Source organism: Notolabrus celidotus, chromosome 20, assembly GCF_009762535.1.
Source record: "Notolabrus celidotus isolate fNotCel1 chromosome 20, fNotCel1.pri, whole genome shotgun sequence".
Classification (NCBI taxonomy): Eukaryota; Metazoa; Chordata; class Actinopteri; order Labriformes; family Labridae; genus Notolabrus; species Notolabrus celidotus.
In genome coordinates, this window is record NC_048291.1 from 17,300,550 (window position 1) to 17,316,071 (window position 15,522).

At 40.7% G+C, this 15,522-nt stretch overlaps 1 protein-coding gene across 1 annotated transcript; it reads left to right on the forward strand.

Annotated features, from left to right (window-relative positions):
• Nucleotides 1-21: 21 nt before the first annotated feature.
• On the forward strand, nt 22-10,354 carry LOC117832594 (membrane primary amine oxidase-like). Its single transcript, XM_034711792.1, has 5 exons — nt 22-1,650; nt 2,360-2,478; nt 4,309-4,475; nt 7,118-7,250; nt 7,371-10,354. Exons 1-5 carry the CDS (start codon nt 93-95, stop codon nt 7,659-7,661), a joined length of 2,268 nt encoding a protein of 755 aa, XP_034567683.1. The 5' UTR covers nt 22-92; the 3' UTR covers nt 7,662-10,354.
• The last annotated feature ends 5,168 nt before the right edge of the window (nt 10,355-15,522 follow it).

Here is a 15,522-nt window from a genome sequence, read left to right on the forward strand (position 1 = left end):
TTCTCTCCAAAATCGTTTGACAGCTCGTTCTTGCCCAGGGCTCTAACCTCTCCTCCTGTGGCAGAAGACTGTGCGTAAAAGTAGAGCAGAGAATGAACTCTCTCGTGAAATGGGCGCTCATCCTCTTTGTCCTCTTCTCCATCATTCTCAACATAGTCCTGATTGGCATCCACTCCAGCAGGGCGCCCAAATGCTCCGCTAAGCGCGTTCACCCGCTGGGGGCCAGGCACGATGAGCGCAGCGTCGTGTTCGCTGACCTCACCAGGGAGGAGTACGTGCAAGTCCAGAAGTACATGCTCCAGCAGAAAGACCTGGACATATCCACCAACCAGATTACTAAACCAGGGGGAAACTTATTGTTTTTGATAGATCTTTCTCTGCCAAAGAAAGCGGATGCGCTTGCGTTCTTAGACGGGAGAGCTGCCAAGCCGGTCAGAGAGGCGACTGTTGTGGTCTTCTATGGTACGAGCGGCCACATAAAGGAGTATGTTGTGGGTCCTCTTCCAAATCCAACAAAGCACAGGGATGTCACTGTGGAGAGGTATAAGACAGAACTGCCTATCACTGCGCGCACCGTCACTATTGGGGAATACGCATTGGTTTTCCAGTTTTTTCAGGAACATGTCTTCTCCAAACTTACGAAACTCATGAAAGAGAGCTTCGACGTGGGGGATGACAAGCAGCTGAATGCGTTCGAGCAGATGCCTCGCGGAGTTCGGTCCGGGGACAGAAAGACTTGGGTGTCTTTCTTCAGAGATATGAGTGGCATGTACATCCACCCGGTGGGCTTCGAGGTGTGGCTGAACCACGAGAGCTTAAACGCCTCTGAATGGAAAGTGGAGCGGCTTCTTTATAACGGCCAATACTTTCAAACTGTAGAGGAACTTAAACAGAAATATGAAACTGGGTCCATAACGAAAATAGCTTACAAGGAGTCAGCTGACTACGGATCACTGAAACCAAGAAGGAAACCTCTGCAGGTCGGTCCCCAGCTGTTTAATGTGGATGGGAAACGCTTCAGCATCAGCAAAAACCACGTCCTGTACCTGGACTGGAGCTTTGCCTTCGGACTGAGCTCGCTAACGGGCGCGAGGGTTTTTGACGTGCGTTTCAAGGGTGAGAGGATCATCTACGAGCTGAGTGTGCAGGAGGCCATGTCGGTGTACGGTTCGGTGACACCGGGCATGATGTTGACAAAGTTTTTAGACTCAAGCATCGGAATAGGACGCTTTGCCCACGAACTGACCCGTGGCGTTGACTGCCCCCATGACGCAACCTTCATCGACACATACCGCTACATCGATGTCCCAGCCCCTGTCAGATTTAGGAACTCCATATGCGTGTTTGAGCACAATTTGGGTCAGCCCCTGAGGAGGCACTTTGCTGACTTCTTCCACAACAGTTATGGAGGGATGGTAAACAGTGCCTTAGTGTTTAGGACGATAACTGCAATTGGAAACTATGACTACATGTGGGATTTCATCTTCTACCAAAGCGGATCAGTGGAAGCCAAAGTGCATGCCACCGGCTACATCTCCTCTTCTTACCTGGTAGACGGTAATCTGAAATATGGGCACCAGGTGGCAGAGAAGGTTCTTGGGAACATTCACACCCACTTTATTAACTTCAAGGTTGATCTGGATTTGTTGGGTGAGTAGCAGTATACAACATAGCTGGATTTCAGTACATGAGTTTTAATCACACATATTTTCTCTTAAAACAAAGAATACCTGTCCTAATTCATACATGAAAACAGTGGTGCACTCAGGTTGTTTGAGGGGAAGGGGCGAAAACGTAATAAAAGGCACCTTCTTTCAAACTCCTAGTACTCACAGTTTAGTGTTAAATTACTGTGTGTAAATACGAGTGTATGTTAATGTAAATACTACTGTAACATTGTAATGTACTGATGCAGTGGTAAGATGAGGGAGGGTCAAGGGGAGGTCCCCCAACATTTTGAGCATCTAACACTTAATTCCCTGCATTGTGGCGAATATTTATGGAACCAATTGTGGTGGAAATTGAATTATTAAAATGGAAAACATAAAACTGTTGATATATTTCTATATTATTGATTAAATTACATAATGATCATATTATATTTAACTACAAGGGCAACAAGAGGGCAATTTCTTTTAAACATTTTATACATTTGAGGGGCATCTAGAGGGCTCCTGTTTTATGTATTAAGCATAGTTTAATAGTAGTTAAGATAAATACCCATAAAAAAGGACAGAAAAATGGAAAGAAAAAAAAGCTGACATTCATTTAAATGAGATCAAAAGGTTCTGTCTTCAACAGGCTGATTACAATGAGTCAGAAAACAAGTACAATCATGTTGCTATTATTTCCTTCACAGGACAGAAGAACTTTTTCCAGACCAAAGACATGAAATATGTCAACAGGTCTCTGCCATGGATGCCTGATCACTACGCAATGGTCCCTGAGCTTGTGGAGAATCAACTGAAAACCGAACAGGTGAGCCTTTGGTCATTTTTTTCAGTACTGAAAATGTATGTGATGTACAACAGACAGTATAGGTGTGTTTTTTTAGGCTTATCAATCAATCAATCAATCAATCAATCTTTATTAGTATAGCGCCAAATCACAACAAATGTTATCTCAAGACACTTTTAAAACACAGCAGGTCTAGACCATACTCCATGTTAAATTCTTAACAAAGACCCAAAATCAAGACAGGATACTCTCCAGTCCCCTCTGACTGATAGGATTCTTATCTCACCTAAATCCACAATGAGCATTGCACCTCACAGTATTTAGCTAGTTACAGTGGCAAGGAAGTTGGGGTTGGAAAGAGGGATAGAGGATAATAAGAGGGAGAGAGAGAGAGAGAGAGAGAGAGAGAGAGAGAGAGAGAGAGAGAGAGAAGGGGGTAGGTTATAGATATGAGATGGATAATAGTAGAAGTAGTAGTAGTAGTAGTAAGGCAGTGCCATCTAAGGCAGTGACTCAGAGGAACCTACGAGACAAGGGAGCTCAGGGACTCCGGAAAGGTCTATTTTTAGTAACTTCCAATGGGAGTTAAAGTGAGTGATGGGATGGGTGAGTAGAAGGGGCGTGAGACAGGATCCCAGTGGGTCAGTGGGCCAGTTCCCCTGGCAGTCTAAGCCTATAGCAACATAACTAAGAGCTGGTCCTAGCCTGATCCAGCTCTAACTATAAGCTTTATCAAAAAGGAAAGTTTTAAGCCTAATCTTAAAAGTAGAGATTGTGTCTGCCTCCCAGACCCTGACTGGTGGATGATTCTAAAATATGAGGGTTTGATAACTAAAGGCTTTACCTCCCATATTACTTTTAGAGACTTCCGGTGTCAAATCCTTTTATTTAAACTAGTTTAGATAGCAACAACTGCACCAACAGCCACACAGGCCAATGCTCTCAGGCTTGTGGAGAGACTGAGAAAACAAAATTACAGGCAAAATTAAGAAGGCTGCACAAATCAATAACCATATGTCTGAAATGTTAAAAATGATTTGTTATAAGAGGTTTTGTTCTAGATTGCACACTGTGAGAGACCCACAGAGTCTGCAGCCAGTTGTTGTTTTGGCCTAAAAGCCAGGAAACTCTCTCCAATCAGGAGGCAACAGTGTTCCATGAAAGCTCAGGAAAAACAGCACACTTGAGCCCACAAGCAGGACACAAAGTCCTTCAGAACAGGCTCACTCTTATTAGTTTGAAAGGATGGCAAACATAAAAGAAAAAATGGAGAGCAGTTCGAACAGGCTAACTTATCCAAAGCTGAGGCAGCAAATCACATGGATATGTCAATAGAACGATAGATGTCAGGTGTTCCTAAATCTAACTCATCTTAAGAGGGGTACACACTATAAGAGTCTGGCAGATTTGGGGCTTGATTTCCCCCTTCTGACGAAAGTCAGCCAAAGCCTGATAACTGGATGGTTCTAAAGATTATCTTGCCAGATTCTCCTGTGGCGTGAGGTGTGTTAAGAGTACTTTTATTTCCCCTGATCTGAAAGGAGGAGGATTGGGGCTGCCATGACTTGAAATCATAAATATTAAACACACTGTCTCACACACTGACTGCTCATGTCCTGTCAACTGAAGCACATGTTTTGGTTTACCTTGCCCCGCGTTCCATTCTTGGAGCTCAGCCTGTCAGATCCTCTCTAAATCAATCTCAAATACCAACATTCTCCTCCAGAAGCAGGGGAGAGAATAGGAACTTCCTACTATTGATCAGTGACCTTTGTTTTTGTGTTGTTAGAATACTGTGATATATGTACTGAATAACTGTGTTATTAAATGTCTCCTGCGACACCTCCACAGGAAGCTGCTCTGCGTTATGACACAAAAACACCGCGCTACCTCCACATAACCAGCAACCAGACCAACCGCTGGGGCCACCAGCGCTCCTACAGGCTGCAGGTGTTCAGCTTCACTGGAGACCATCTCCCAGAGAGCCAGACAGATGAGAGGTCCATGTCCTGGGCCAGGTGAGACTGATACAAAGTCAAAAATCCTCATGGTCCAATAAGTCAGTGCTAGCAAAACCAAAAGAATGAATTTAAGGCTCACCCTTTTAGAAACGAGGCAAATAAAAATTGCAGCCAATACTTGTTTTGCACTCTTGTCTCAAAGAATTAGACCCGAATAGGCATTTCCTATGCAAGCCCTAAAAAGGACATTATTAAAAACTTTATTTTTTCTCTGTTTTCTCAAGATAAGAAGTTAATTTTGTCGTTTTCGAGAAAACAAAGCTTGTTATCACTAGATTTCAACATATTTTCTCTTGATAATGAAATCATTTATCTTGTTTTATCCAGAAAGCGAAGCTCATTTTTTGTATTTTTGATCTGTAAGATTAATGTCTCGAAACAAAATGTAATTTTATTCTTTACTGAGGCAACATTTTCCAAACAATGTTTGTGATCAAAACAACAACAAAAAAAACAATAAAAGAAACTGATAATGGGCCTTTCCAAGTTACCATATATAAATGTGCTCCATTTATGTTTAAGTATGGAAGCACCAAAAGAATATACTTAAATAAATTTTATATTTTTCCATTTCCTCGAGGTCTTGACATATTTTTCTGGTTATCTCGAGAAAACAAAGAAAAAAAAAAGTATTTAATCATGTCCTTTTAGGGCTTCAGTTATTTCCTGCAGTTTTACTGCACATTTGTGTCCAACATTCTCCTCCAGAAGCAGGGGAGAGAATAGGAACTTCCTACTATTGATCAGTGACCTTTGTTTTTGTGTTCTTAGAATACTGTGATATATGTACTGAATAACTGTGTGATTAAATGTCTCCTGTGACACCTCCACAGGAAGCTGCTCTGCGTTATGACACAAAAACACTGCGCTACCTCCACATAGCCAGCAACCGATTAATCAATCTTTATGTTAATCACAACAAACGTTATCTCAAGATGCTTTTACAGACATAGCAGGTCTAGACCATACTTTTAAATTGTTAACAAAGACCCAACATCAAGATAGGATAAGATCCAGTCCCCTTTTACCCCCAATTTATACAGGATGCGCCACATTGCGTTCAGGCTTCACAGAAAAGAACAACCTGGACAGGAAGTCAGGCACCAGATCACATGCAATATCTGCTCAATTTCAACATAAAACACTGTATCAGAATCAGAATCAGAATCAGAATCAGCTTTATTGGCCAGGTATGCTTGAACACACAAGGAATTTGACTTAGGTAAACTGTGCTCTCTTTGTACAAGGCATAAGAATAAGACATACAAAATAAAAAATAAAAAAATGTAATAACAATAACATCAGCTATAAATACAAAAAGAACAACAAATAGGCATGACTAATATGTATTAGGACTTCCGTGCGTTTGAAAGATCGTATAGATCAGAACTACTCATCAATTATGGATGTAAGCTACAAACTGCAACATATCAGTGATCCATTTTGACTACAACAGGACTTTAAGCTGATAACTGTGTCAGAAGGTAACAGGACAACAAAATAGAGCAGAATTATCAATAGTAAACTCATAAACCTTCAAAAATTAAACTTTATAGTTTTGCAGCATAATCAGCAATGATTAAAGCACAAAAGTAACAGAATACTATCCAAATGAGCAGAAATTCAACCATAGACAGGCTCTGTAACCTGTTGTTTGTATGTTGTTCTCTCCATGCTGGACCCAGCTGATCCTGGCAGCTCCGAGCTGACGCTGCTCTCCAAACACGTGTCCTGTGTCGCAGGGCGCAAGCTGTCGGACGGAGCAAACACACGGCGCAGCCGTAATACAACCCGGCACGTGCTGTATAATTTGGGGGTTACTGACAGGACTTGATCTTATCTCATCTTAATCTACCTTGAGCAGAGCACTTTACAGCATTTAACCAGTTACAGTGGTTCCTTTTAACAGTCTGCTTTTAACCTCAAGCAGAACCAGACTCATGTTAGACAATGCAAGACAGGATCAGTCACATTCACCTGACAATTCCATATACACATCTCATTTTAATATATTACAAGCTACCAAGATGAAGCATGAATTGCTTGTAATAATAAGAAAAATCTGCCAATGGGGTAAGAGAAGTTTGCGCATTAAGTTTCTTGAAAAAAGGAATAATGTACTTATTCTAGAAACTTAAGTTTCAGTCACGCATATTGCATGCTCAAGTTCCTGTTTGCAGGACATGATTTTTGTTTTTCTCCATGGTGAAAAATATTACACAATTAAATGTATCATTGTATTTAGTATTTATCCACAATGCTATCAAGGTTGAGTATTTTATTTAGTGATTTAAAAGGTACATTTTTGGAGGTCAGGTTGGTGAATATGCACTTTGTACATTAACTTTCATGCACATCATTTTAGCCTTTCTAATTATTAAAATTATGATCCGTGATATGCTGACCATGAGTATGCACATACTTTGATTAGCGTGTTCCTTGCAAGCTCTTAAAATGTTGCATTTCTTCTCCAACTGTTCCCCTTTAGCATAAGTTGGGATTATGCACAATAATAAAGTGCAATGATCTTTTCTATTAGCAAGTTTTTTCATTCCATGAAACACAACACAGAGTTCTTTTGACACGGCTCTTCAGGTCATTCACTAAAGACCCTCTGTGCCTCCTCTGTGTGTCCCCAGGTATAAGGTTGCCATCACCAAGCATAAGGATTCAGAGCAGACTAGCTCTAGTCTGTACAGTCAAAACGATGTCTGGACTCCTGCTGTTGACTTCAGCAAGTTCATTGCAGACAATGAAAGCATTGAGGATGAGGTGCGTTGACATGTCATCTGCATGTACAAATAATAAGATAGTACAAGCATGTATGCAAACTTGAAATTACATTACTTCACTAAACGGATTAACATGATGTGTTTAAAAATGTGCCTGCAGGACCTGGTTGCTTGGGTGACGACTGGTTTCCTCCACATCCCCCATGCTGAGGACATCCCCAACACAGTGACAGTGGGCAATGGGGGCGGGGTCATCCTGAGGCCACATAACTACTTTGATGAGGACCCTTCCATCCACTCTCCTGATTCTGTGTACATCGGACGAGACACTGAGGAAAGCTGTGAAAACAACAGGATGGCCTGCCTTGCTGAAGAGGCCTGCAGTCCTGTCCTTGAACCCTTCACCTACCATGGCTTTGATGGAGTTATGAAGTTTGAAGATTGGGTCTGATTTACTTAGCACTCTATGGTTATAGCTTCAGAATGTGCATATATAAGTTTATAACAAGAGGCTTGGGTTGATGTGTAAATGTTATAGGGCAGCCTGGGACGAAAGATTAGTTTTGATATGTGTAGAGCTGCAACATTCAGCCCACTGAGTTATTGAATTTTCCTTTTTTTCTCTCCAAAATACGTTAATTCTCCCCTTTTTTAAAAGAAGCACACAGGAAGATTGTTTTGTGTCAGGGTGTGATCACCCTAAAGGCTGATATATACTTCTGCGTCGCCCCTACTCAGCAGTGGCTGACACGGACATGAGCACCACATACTTGTGCGTCGTTGTGTCCATTATGTGCAGCAATTCTCCACCGAAACACTTGAGGGCAGTGTGGTCTCTCAGATAGCCGGTCGCCTGCTCCCGCTACGATCTCTGTTTACTTTTCCACCGAGATTCAGAGCGTGTTATGTTAATCTACAGCTGATACATGTTAATGTTTATTATATAGACATGATTCAGGAAGAATAGAGAGGAGGAGATGAAATACATGGCTGATGTGCGGCTGAAGTCCCGGAAGTGCTGTAAATGCGGGAAATACAATGCCACTGAGCGGACCAATCACGGGGCTTGCGGCCCGTGTTGATTCTACATGTAGTTACATTTTGGAGGAGGTGCACGTCAGCTACATGCGTAGGCCTCTGCTTAGGTATGGGAGCCACGTGGACCTGTAGCGTAGGCTATGCCGTTGATTCGACGCAGAAGTATAAATCAGCCTTAACTGAGCATAAATATTTGAAACAGCTTCAACTCTGATGTCCTTAAGGAAAAAATTATCTGACAGGCAAATTAAACCATGAAACACAGACAGTCACATCTGCACTGATACAAATTGATATACATAAATACATCCTTAAAACTTTAAGTGAAAACCAGAATATGTAGAACTGCCTACAAACCAAGATATATCCCCTGTATGAAATGATAAACTGGCCATCTGGAGCATAATGAGAATGTAACAGTTAAATTTCATGAGATTTTTTAAAAGCCCAACCTGAAGACCTTGATTTTGGTGATTTTATTTTATTTTTTTGTATCTATAGTAGGAGATCAAAATATCTATTCAAAGGCTCAAGAGGACACTGTAAAATAATAGTAATGATCTCACTGGTCCCTTAAAATATTTGTAACCAGTCTGGGTCAACACTGCAGGGGCATTACTTCGGGATGTACCTAAGCTAACTCAATGCGCCACACAAAACAGGAAATAGGCAAAACCAAACATGTTGGTGCCACATAATTTAAAAGTAGATTTTTCAACACATTTAAATTGCAAAGCAAAATGTTACAGTCCCCTCCTCCCGGAAATTTGATTGCCTACCCCATGTGCTACCTCATACTCCTAAACTATCATTAACAAGTTCAGAGGCCAGACTTCAGTTCAGGCTGTGGCTTTTAAGTGTAACACGTTTCTTCTGTACTTTAAACTGTGACTTTGTGAGATACTTTTCTAAATAAGAATTAAAGAATGATACATTTGTATGTTTTTTACCTCTGTTTTTTTTACTTTCTAATTAAAAAGTTATACACAGGTATTTAATAACTTTAAAGTAAACATAAATACAAAAAATTTAAAAAAAAAATGGTAATCTTATATGTGGAGCAAAAAAAGTCCAAAAATATCCTGTTAGTGTGACTTGGTATTAAAAAAATGATGCTACTGTATTAACATCCATCCTGAAGTGGTCAACACAGAGGGCATTTTCCCTTCTCTGTAGAAGCATGTTAGTATTACTATGTACAGTATGTCAACGTGATGATGTTGCCATTAAAATAACAAAAACATTTTGAATGCAGCCTCACAGAGCAGCAAATATGGTTATTGAACTCTTAGCTGTAAAGTAATGTGGATACTCATGTTAGAATTATTTTAGTATTCTTTGTAAGCTGTGTCAATGCGTTGAGTGTGACTTAGGTTGGCTTAATACTTACACCGTGGTTATGCACTTATACTAGAAAGTATGACTTCTTCATTTAGTGGAAAATTGCAACACTTTGGATCATAATAGCTAACTTTTTAACATTATTTTTACACTTTAAAACACATTGTACCTTGTTAGCTAACCTCACTTTGGTTTAGATCCACAACAATTACAAGTACATATGAACTAGCTGTTATGTTTAAAAGCCTGTGTGATGGAATAATACTCAGCATACCACAAAAGAAAACTTAGTATACTATAGACACATGAAAAGTTAGTTTTCTGTAGTATATTGTTGTGTCTTCTCTTGTGTCTTTTTTTTTGTACAGAAATAACCTCAACAGCTAGTTTGCACCACTTTGCTTGGCACCAGGTTGAATTTATGTGGCCCCTTCTAGAACTAAGTTGGCATATTAGTAACCATAAAAAGGGAAAAGCTTCAAGCTCTTCATTCTTGAATTTTGAATCATTTTGTTTTCAAACTCTGGTAACTTATAGTGCAAAAAGGTTCATATGGTCGGACACTGCATATTATAGTTAGACATTTCTTGTATCTAGGCAGGTGTCTTGTCTTTTTTACATTGAGATGTTTCAACAAAAAACTTCCTGCAGTCTTCCTCAGAAGAGTCACATGAGGTTGCTGTGACTCTTCTATCAGCTGATGTATTGAGGTATGGTCGTCCTACCTGAAGTTTCTTGCAATAAAACATACACCAGTGAAACAGACAGAATGTTTGGCACGTGAACTGGGGAACTCAGAAAAGAATGAAAGAAACACCAGAAGCATGCACACGAGCAAAAAAGCGGACCAAGAAAACTTAAAACCAAGAGAGAAAAGCACATCATGGACTGGGAAAAGGCTGAGGTCATCCACTTAGGGAACAACAGATACTATAGCGTTGGATAAGTGAGGCAGTAGAGATCAGAAAGTAGGCCCAAAGATCAGTAAACCAGGATGCATCACATATCTAGGATGCTGTCTTAAGGCTGTCAAACAACACGGGCATTGTCATCCTGATGCTTCAGGTAGGAAGACAAAACCTCTATAAATTAGCTGACAGAAAAGTCACAGCAAGTTTGTAGTCAAACATGTCAAAGAAAAAAAGAAAAAACACAGGTCAAGAACTGTCTAAATACTGATAGTGCACTTCATCTTCAATTTTTAGTGTGAATGATTTGGGCATTCAAAACTACAAATTAAAGCACCAGGCACCTGTCTCATGGAATACTTCCCAATAACATCCAACTAACAAACATGAGACTCATGGGTGAGAGCCATCTACTGTAACTGGGCCTAGAAAGTGGGATAGCAGCAGGCAGTCCAAGTCTCTGACAGGAGTGCAAAAACTCTGGATAAGTTACAAAGTTAGAAACTTGACACAAAGTGGTTGAAAACTGCATCAAACACGGTACTGATACTATAAAGGATTGAAGAACACGTAAATATAAACGTCTCTTGAAGTCTTATGGCACCACAAATAGGACCTGCATTCTGTTAAAGAACTATGAGCCCTGAAAGCAATAAAAAGGATATATGTGCACTGGATGTTTTAAGCTTGAAAGCTATTAATGCTTTAGAAAAGTTTGAGACAGGATGTAGGCATATAGTGAGATATAGCCTGTCCCATGCCAAGGTGACAGCAGAGTACCTGTGACCTAACACGTGATGTATCTGGTGGTAGATGGCCTTTGCAAGCAAAATAGAAGAGCTGGATGCTCAGTGGCAGTTGTTGCAGGTATTTCAATGGAAGATGAGCTGGAGTAATTCTGCTTTGTTGTTGTTGTGGTGGAAGAAAAGTATAGAATCAGGAATCAGATGCATGCTTCATTAAAGTCTCTGATGTTGGGCTAGGTTTCTCAAACACAATAATACCCCGCCAGGGACTGTATGATGTTTTGTATGGATAGAGGAAACCAGTTTTTGAATAGTTTGTTATACCGTTTTTGTTAGGACTTTTTAAAGGACATGACTTATAGTATAAGTTAGCTTGGCAGGTAAGAATTGTATCTGAGGTATTGTACTGCTACCAATGTTGGAAAATTGCTTCTTTGGTTATTGGTGAGAATGCATTTACATTTTTCTTACTGATGTTCCACTGTGATATACACTGTTATGTAAACATCAAACTATTGTATTTATCATTGAGAGTTAGGGAGGGTTCACAGAGCTATGGGGTGCCGTTTGTAAAGTTGTGCACACAGAAAATAACATAAACAATTCTCCATATTTATCACCAAAACATCATAAAAATGTAGAGAGAATTTTTAAAAGTCACATACCAAAATAAAAGCTTCATAAAGCAAACCAGACTTAGATTTAACATTTAGATATATGTTAAGCATTTGGATTTAACAGAAATTGTAACTTAAATATATTTTGTACCACAAAATTAAATGTGAGTGTAATGTTTGTGTGTTTCATGTTATGCACGAGGCTCACAACGACGTGCTTCGGTAACAACGTTTATTGTCCAACTGACTGCATGCACACACGATCACAGTCTCGCCAACTACCTTTTGATGTTACACTGTATTGCCAACAGATGGCGCTGTTGTACCAGGATTGCACTACATTCCAGTAAACATCATATTGCCCTTTTAAAAAAAAAAAAAAAAAAAGAAAATAATGACAATAATAATACCAAATATAATTGCTGCCAATATTAACACTTGATACAGCTGGTGAGTATTTTGTTATGGGCGCTGAACATATAGTAACTATTGGCAAAGATTATTGCAAGTGAACAAGACCATTACAGTATTTCCAAACATATGCTTTGGAACTATGTGTATAAACACACTATATATGAAAAGTGAACTAAAGCTTCTGCAATAAGAGAATATTTTCTTTACAAAACTTAACCTAACCAATCCACAATTCACAACATACATATATTTTTTTTAACTCTAAGTTCTTTTTTTTATTTTATTTTTTTAGGTCCATGAGCTAGGTATAATCCTTAAGGTAGGTGGGGGGATGGCTGTTGTGACGTGAAGGGTATCTTGGTGTCAATGTAGTATTGGGGGCATCTCCAGTCTCATAGTCATCATCTGCAGAATCTAGCAGGACATCTTGTGGCTCAGGAGAGATCTTCTTGAAGAATGAGGAGTTCCTCACAATAGAGTGTCCATCTTTTGCTGCTGTGACCATGGAACCTTTTACTTTGGTTACAGTGTATGTTGTAGGGTTGTATTGAGAAGTCAGTTTATTGTGCTTAGGCTGACGATGAAGTACTCGGTCACTCCTTTTCTGTATTCAACTTTGTAGTTGTAGGGCTGAAGCCTCAGTCCCCATCTCTCGATTCTGGCTGGGGGTTTTGACCTGGGGTTGTTCCATATGATTTCCAGAGCTTTATGATCAGTCACTAGGGTGAATGGCTGGCCATAGATGTAGAGGTGGAAGTGTTCACAGCTCCAAACAATGGCTAGTGCTTCTTTCTCTGTTTGGGAGTACCTCGTCTCCACATTACTAAGAGAACGACTAGCATATGCTATTATGTGCTTCACCCCTTCTCCATCAATTTGGCAGAGGATGGCCCCTAGTCCAACTGGACTAGCATCCACAACGAGTTCTGTTTGTCTGCCAGGGTAGAAATATGACGTGGTAGTGTCACTCGTAAGGCGGTCTTTGAGTGTCTGCAAAGCAGCTTGTTGTTCTGGACCCCACATCCATTGTGTGTCTTTTTTAGTGAGATGACGTAGTGGTTCAGAAATGGAGGAAACGTCTTTGATGAACCTGGAGCCATGCCAAGTACAGTCATGGCCAAAAGTTTTGAGAATGACACAACTATTAATTTTCAAAAAGTCTGCTGTTTCAGTTTTTATAATGGCAATTTGCATATACTCCAGAATGTTATGAGGAGTGATCAGCTCAACTGCAATTAATTGCAAAGTCCCTCTTTTCCTTGAAAATGAACTTTATCACCAAAAACACATTTCCACTGCATTTCAGCCCTGCCACAAAAGGACCAGCTAACATAATTTCAATGACACACAGGTGTCACACACATTAACACAGGTGTGGGTGTTGATGAGGACAAGGCTGGCGATCAATCTGTCATGATTGAGTGACTGGACACTTTAAAAGGAAGATGGTGCATGACACCATTGTTCCTCATCTGTTAGCCATGGTTACCTGCAAGGAAACACGTGCAGCCATCATTGCATTGCACAAAAAGGGCCTAACAGGGAAGTTTATAGCAGCGAGTAAGATTGCACCTCAGTCAACCGTCTATCAAATTATCAAGAACTTCAAGGAGAGAGGTTCAATTGTTGCCAAACAGGCTCCAGGGCGCCCAAGAAAGTCCAGCAAGCACCAGGACCGTCTCCTGAAGGTGTTACAGCTGCAGGATCGGGCCACCACCAGTGCAGAGCTTGCTCAGGAATGGCAGCAGGCAGGTGTGAGTGCATCTGCACGCACAGTGAGGCAAAGACTTTTGGAGGAATGCCTGGTGTCAAGGAGGGCAGCAAAGAAGCCACTTCTCTCCAGTAAAAACATCAGGGACAGACTGATATTCTGCAGAAGGTACAGGGACTGGACTGCTGAGGACTGGGGTAAAGTAATTTTCTCTGATGAATCCCCTTTCCGATTGTTTGAGGTATCTGGAGGAAGGCTTGTTCGGAGAAGACGAGGTGAGCGCTACCATCAGTCCTGTCTCTTGCCAACAGTGAAGCATCCTGAGACCATTCATGTGTGGGGTTGCTTTTCGGTCAAGGGAGTCGGCTCTCTCACAATCTTGCCTAAAAACACAGCCATGAATAAAGAATGGTACCAGAATGTCCTCCGAGAGCAACTTCTCCCAACCGTAGGGTGATGAAGAATGCCTTTTCCAGCATGATGGAGCACCTTGCCATAAAGCAAAAGTCATAACAAAATGGCTCGGGGAACAAAATATTAAGATTTTGGGCCCTTGGCCAGGAAACTCCCCAGATCTTAATCCCATTGAGAACTTGTGGTCAATCCTCAAGAGGTGGGTGGACAATCAAAAACCCACAAATTCTGACAAAGTCCAAGCATTGATTATGCAAGAATGGACTGCCATCAGTCAGGATTTGGTCCAGAAGTTGATTGACAGCATGCCAGGGAGAATTGCAGAGGTCTTGAAAAAGAAGGGTCAACACTGCAAATATTGACTTATTGCATGAATTCTGTGTAATTCTCAATAAAAGCTTTTGATACTTATGAAATGCTTCTAATTGTATTTCATTATACCATAGAAACATCTGACAAAAACACCTAAAAACCCTGAAGCAGCAGACTTTGTGAAAATGTAATATTTGTGTCATTCTCAAAACTTTTGGCCATGACAGTCGACTTTTGATTTCACCTGGATTTTGTGGGTCTGCAGCATGCTGAACTGCAGCAACTTTCTTGGGATCTGCTGAAGCACCGTGAGCGGAGAAGATAAATCTGAAGAACTTAAGCCTGGACTTATTAAACTCTGACTTTTCACGATTAAGCGTGAGACTGCTCTCTTCCAGCCTCTGGAACAATGCTCTGAGGTGGTTGTCATGTTCAGTCTGGTTGGCACCATAAACAATGATGTCATCACTGAGGTTCTTCACACCAGGGAGGCCTTGCAGTGTTTGGCATATGACATTTTGAAACACCTCAGCAGCTGAAGAGACACCAAAGCTTAACCTTTTGTAGCTTCTTAATCCAATGTGAGTGGAGAATGTACCTGAATTATGTACCTGCTGTCTGGATGAAGCTCCAGCTGATGGTATCCAGCTCTCAGATCCAACACAGTCGCTCCATTTAACTCATGTATCACATCATCTATGGTTGGAGTGATGTGACGTTCCCTCTCGATGGCTATGTTATCTTGCCTCATGTCAACACAAAGTCTGACTTTATTGGGGTCTTTTGGCTTTGGAGGTGCGACGATAGGCAA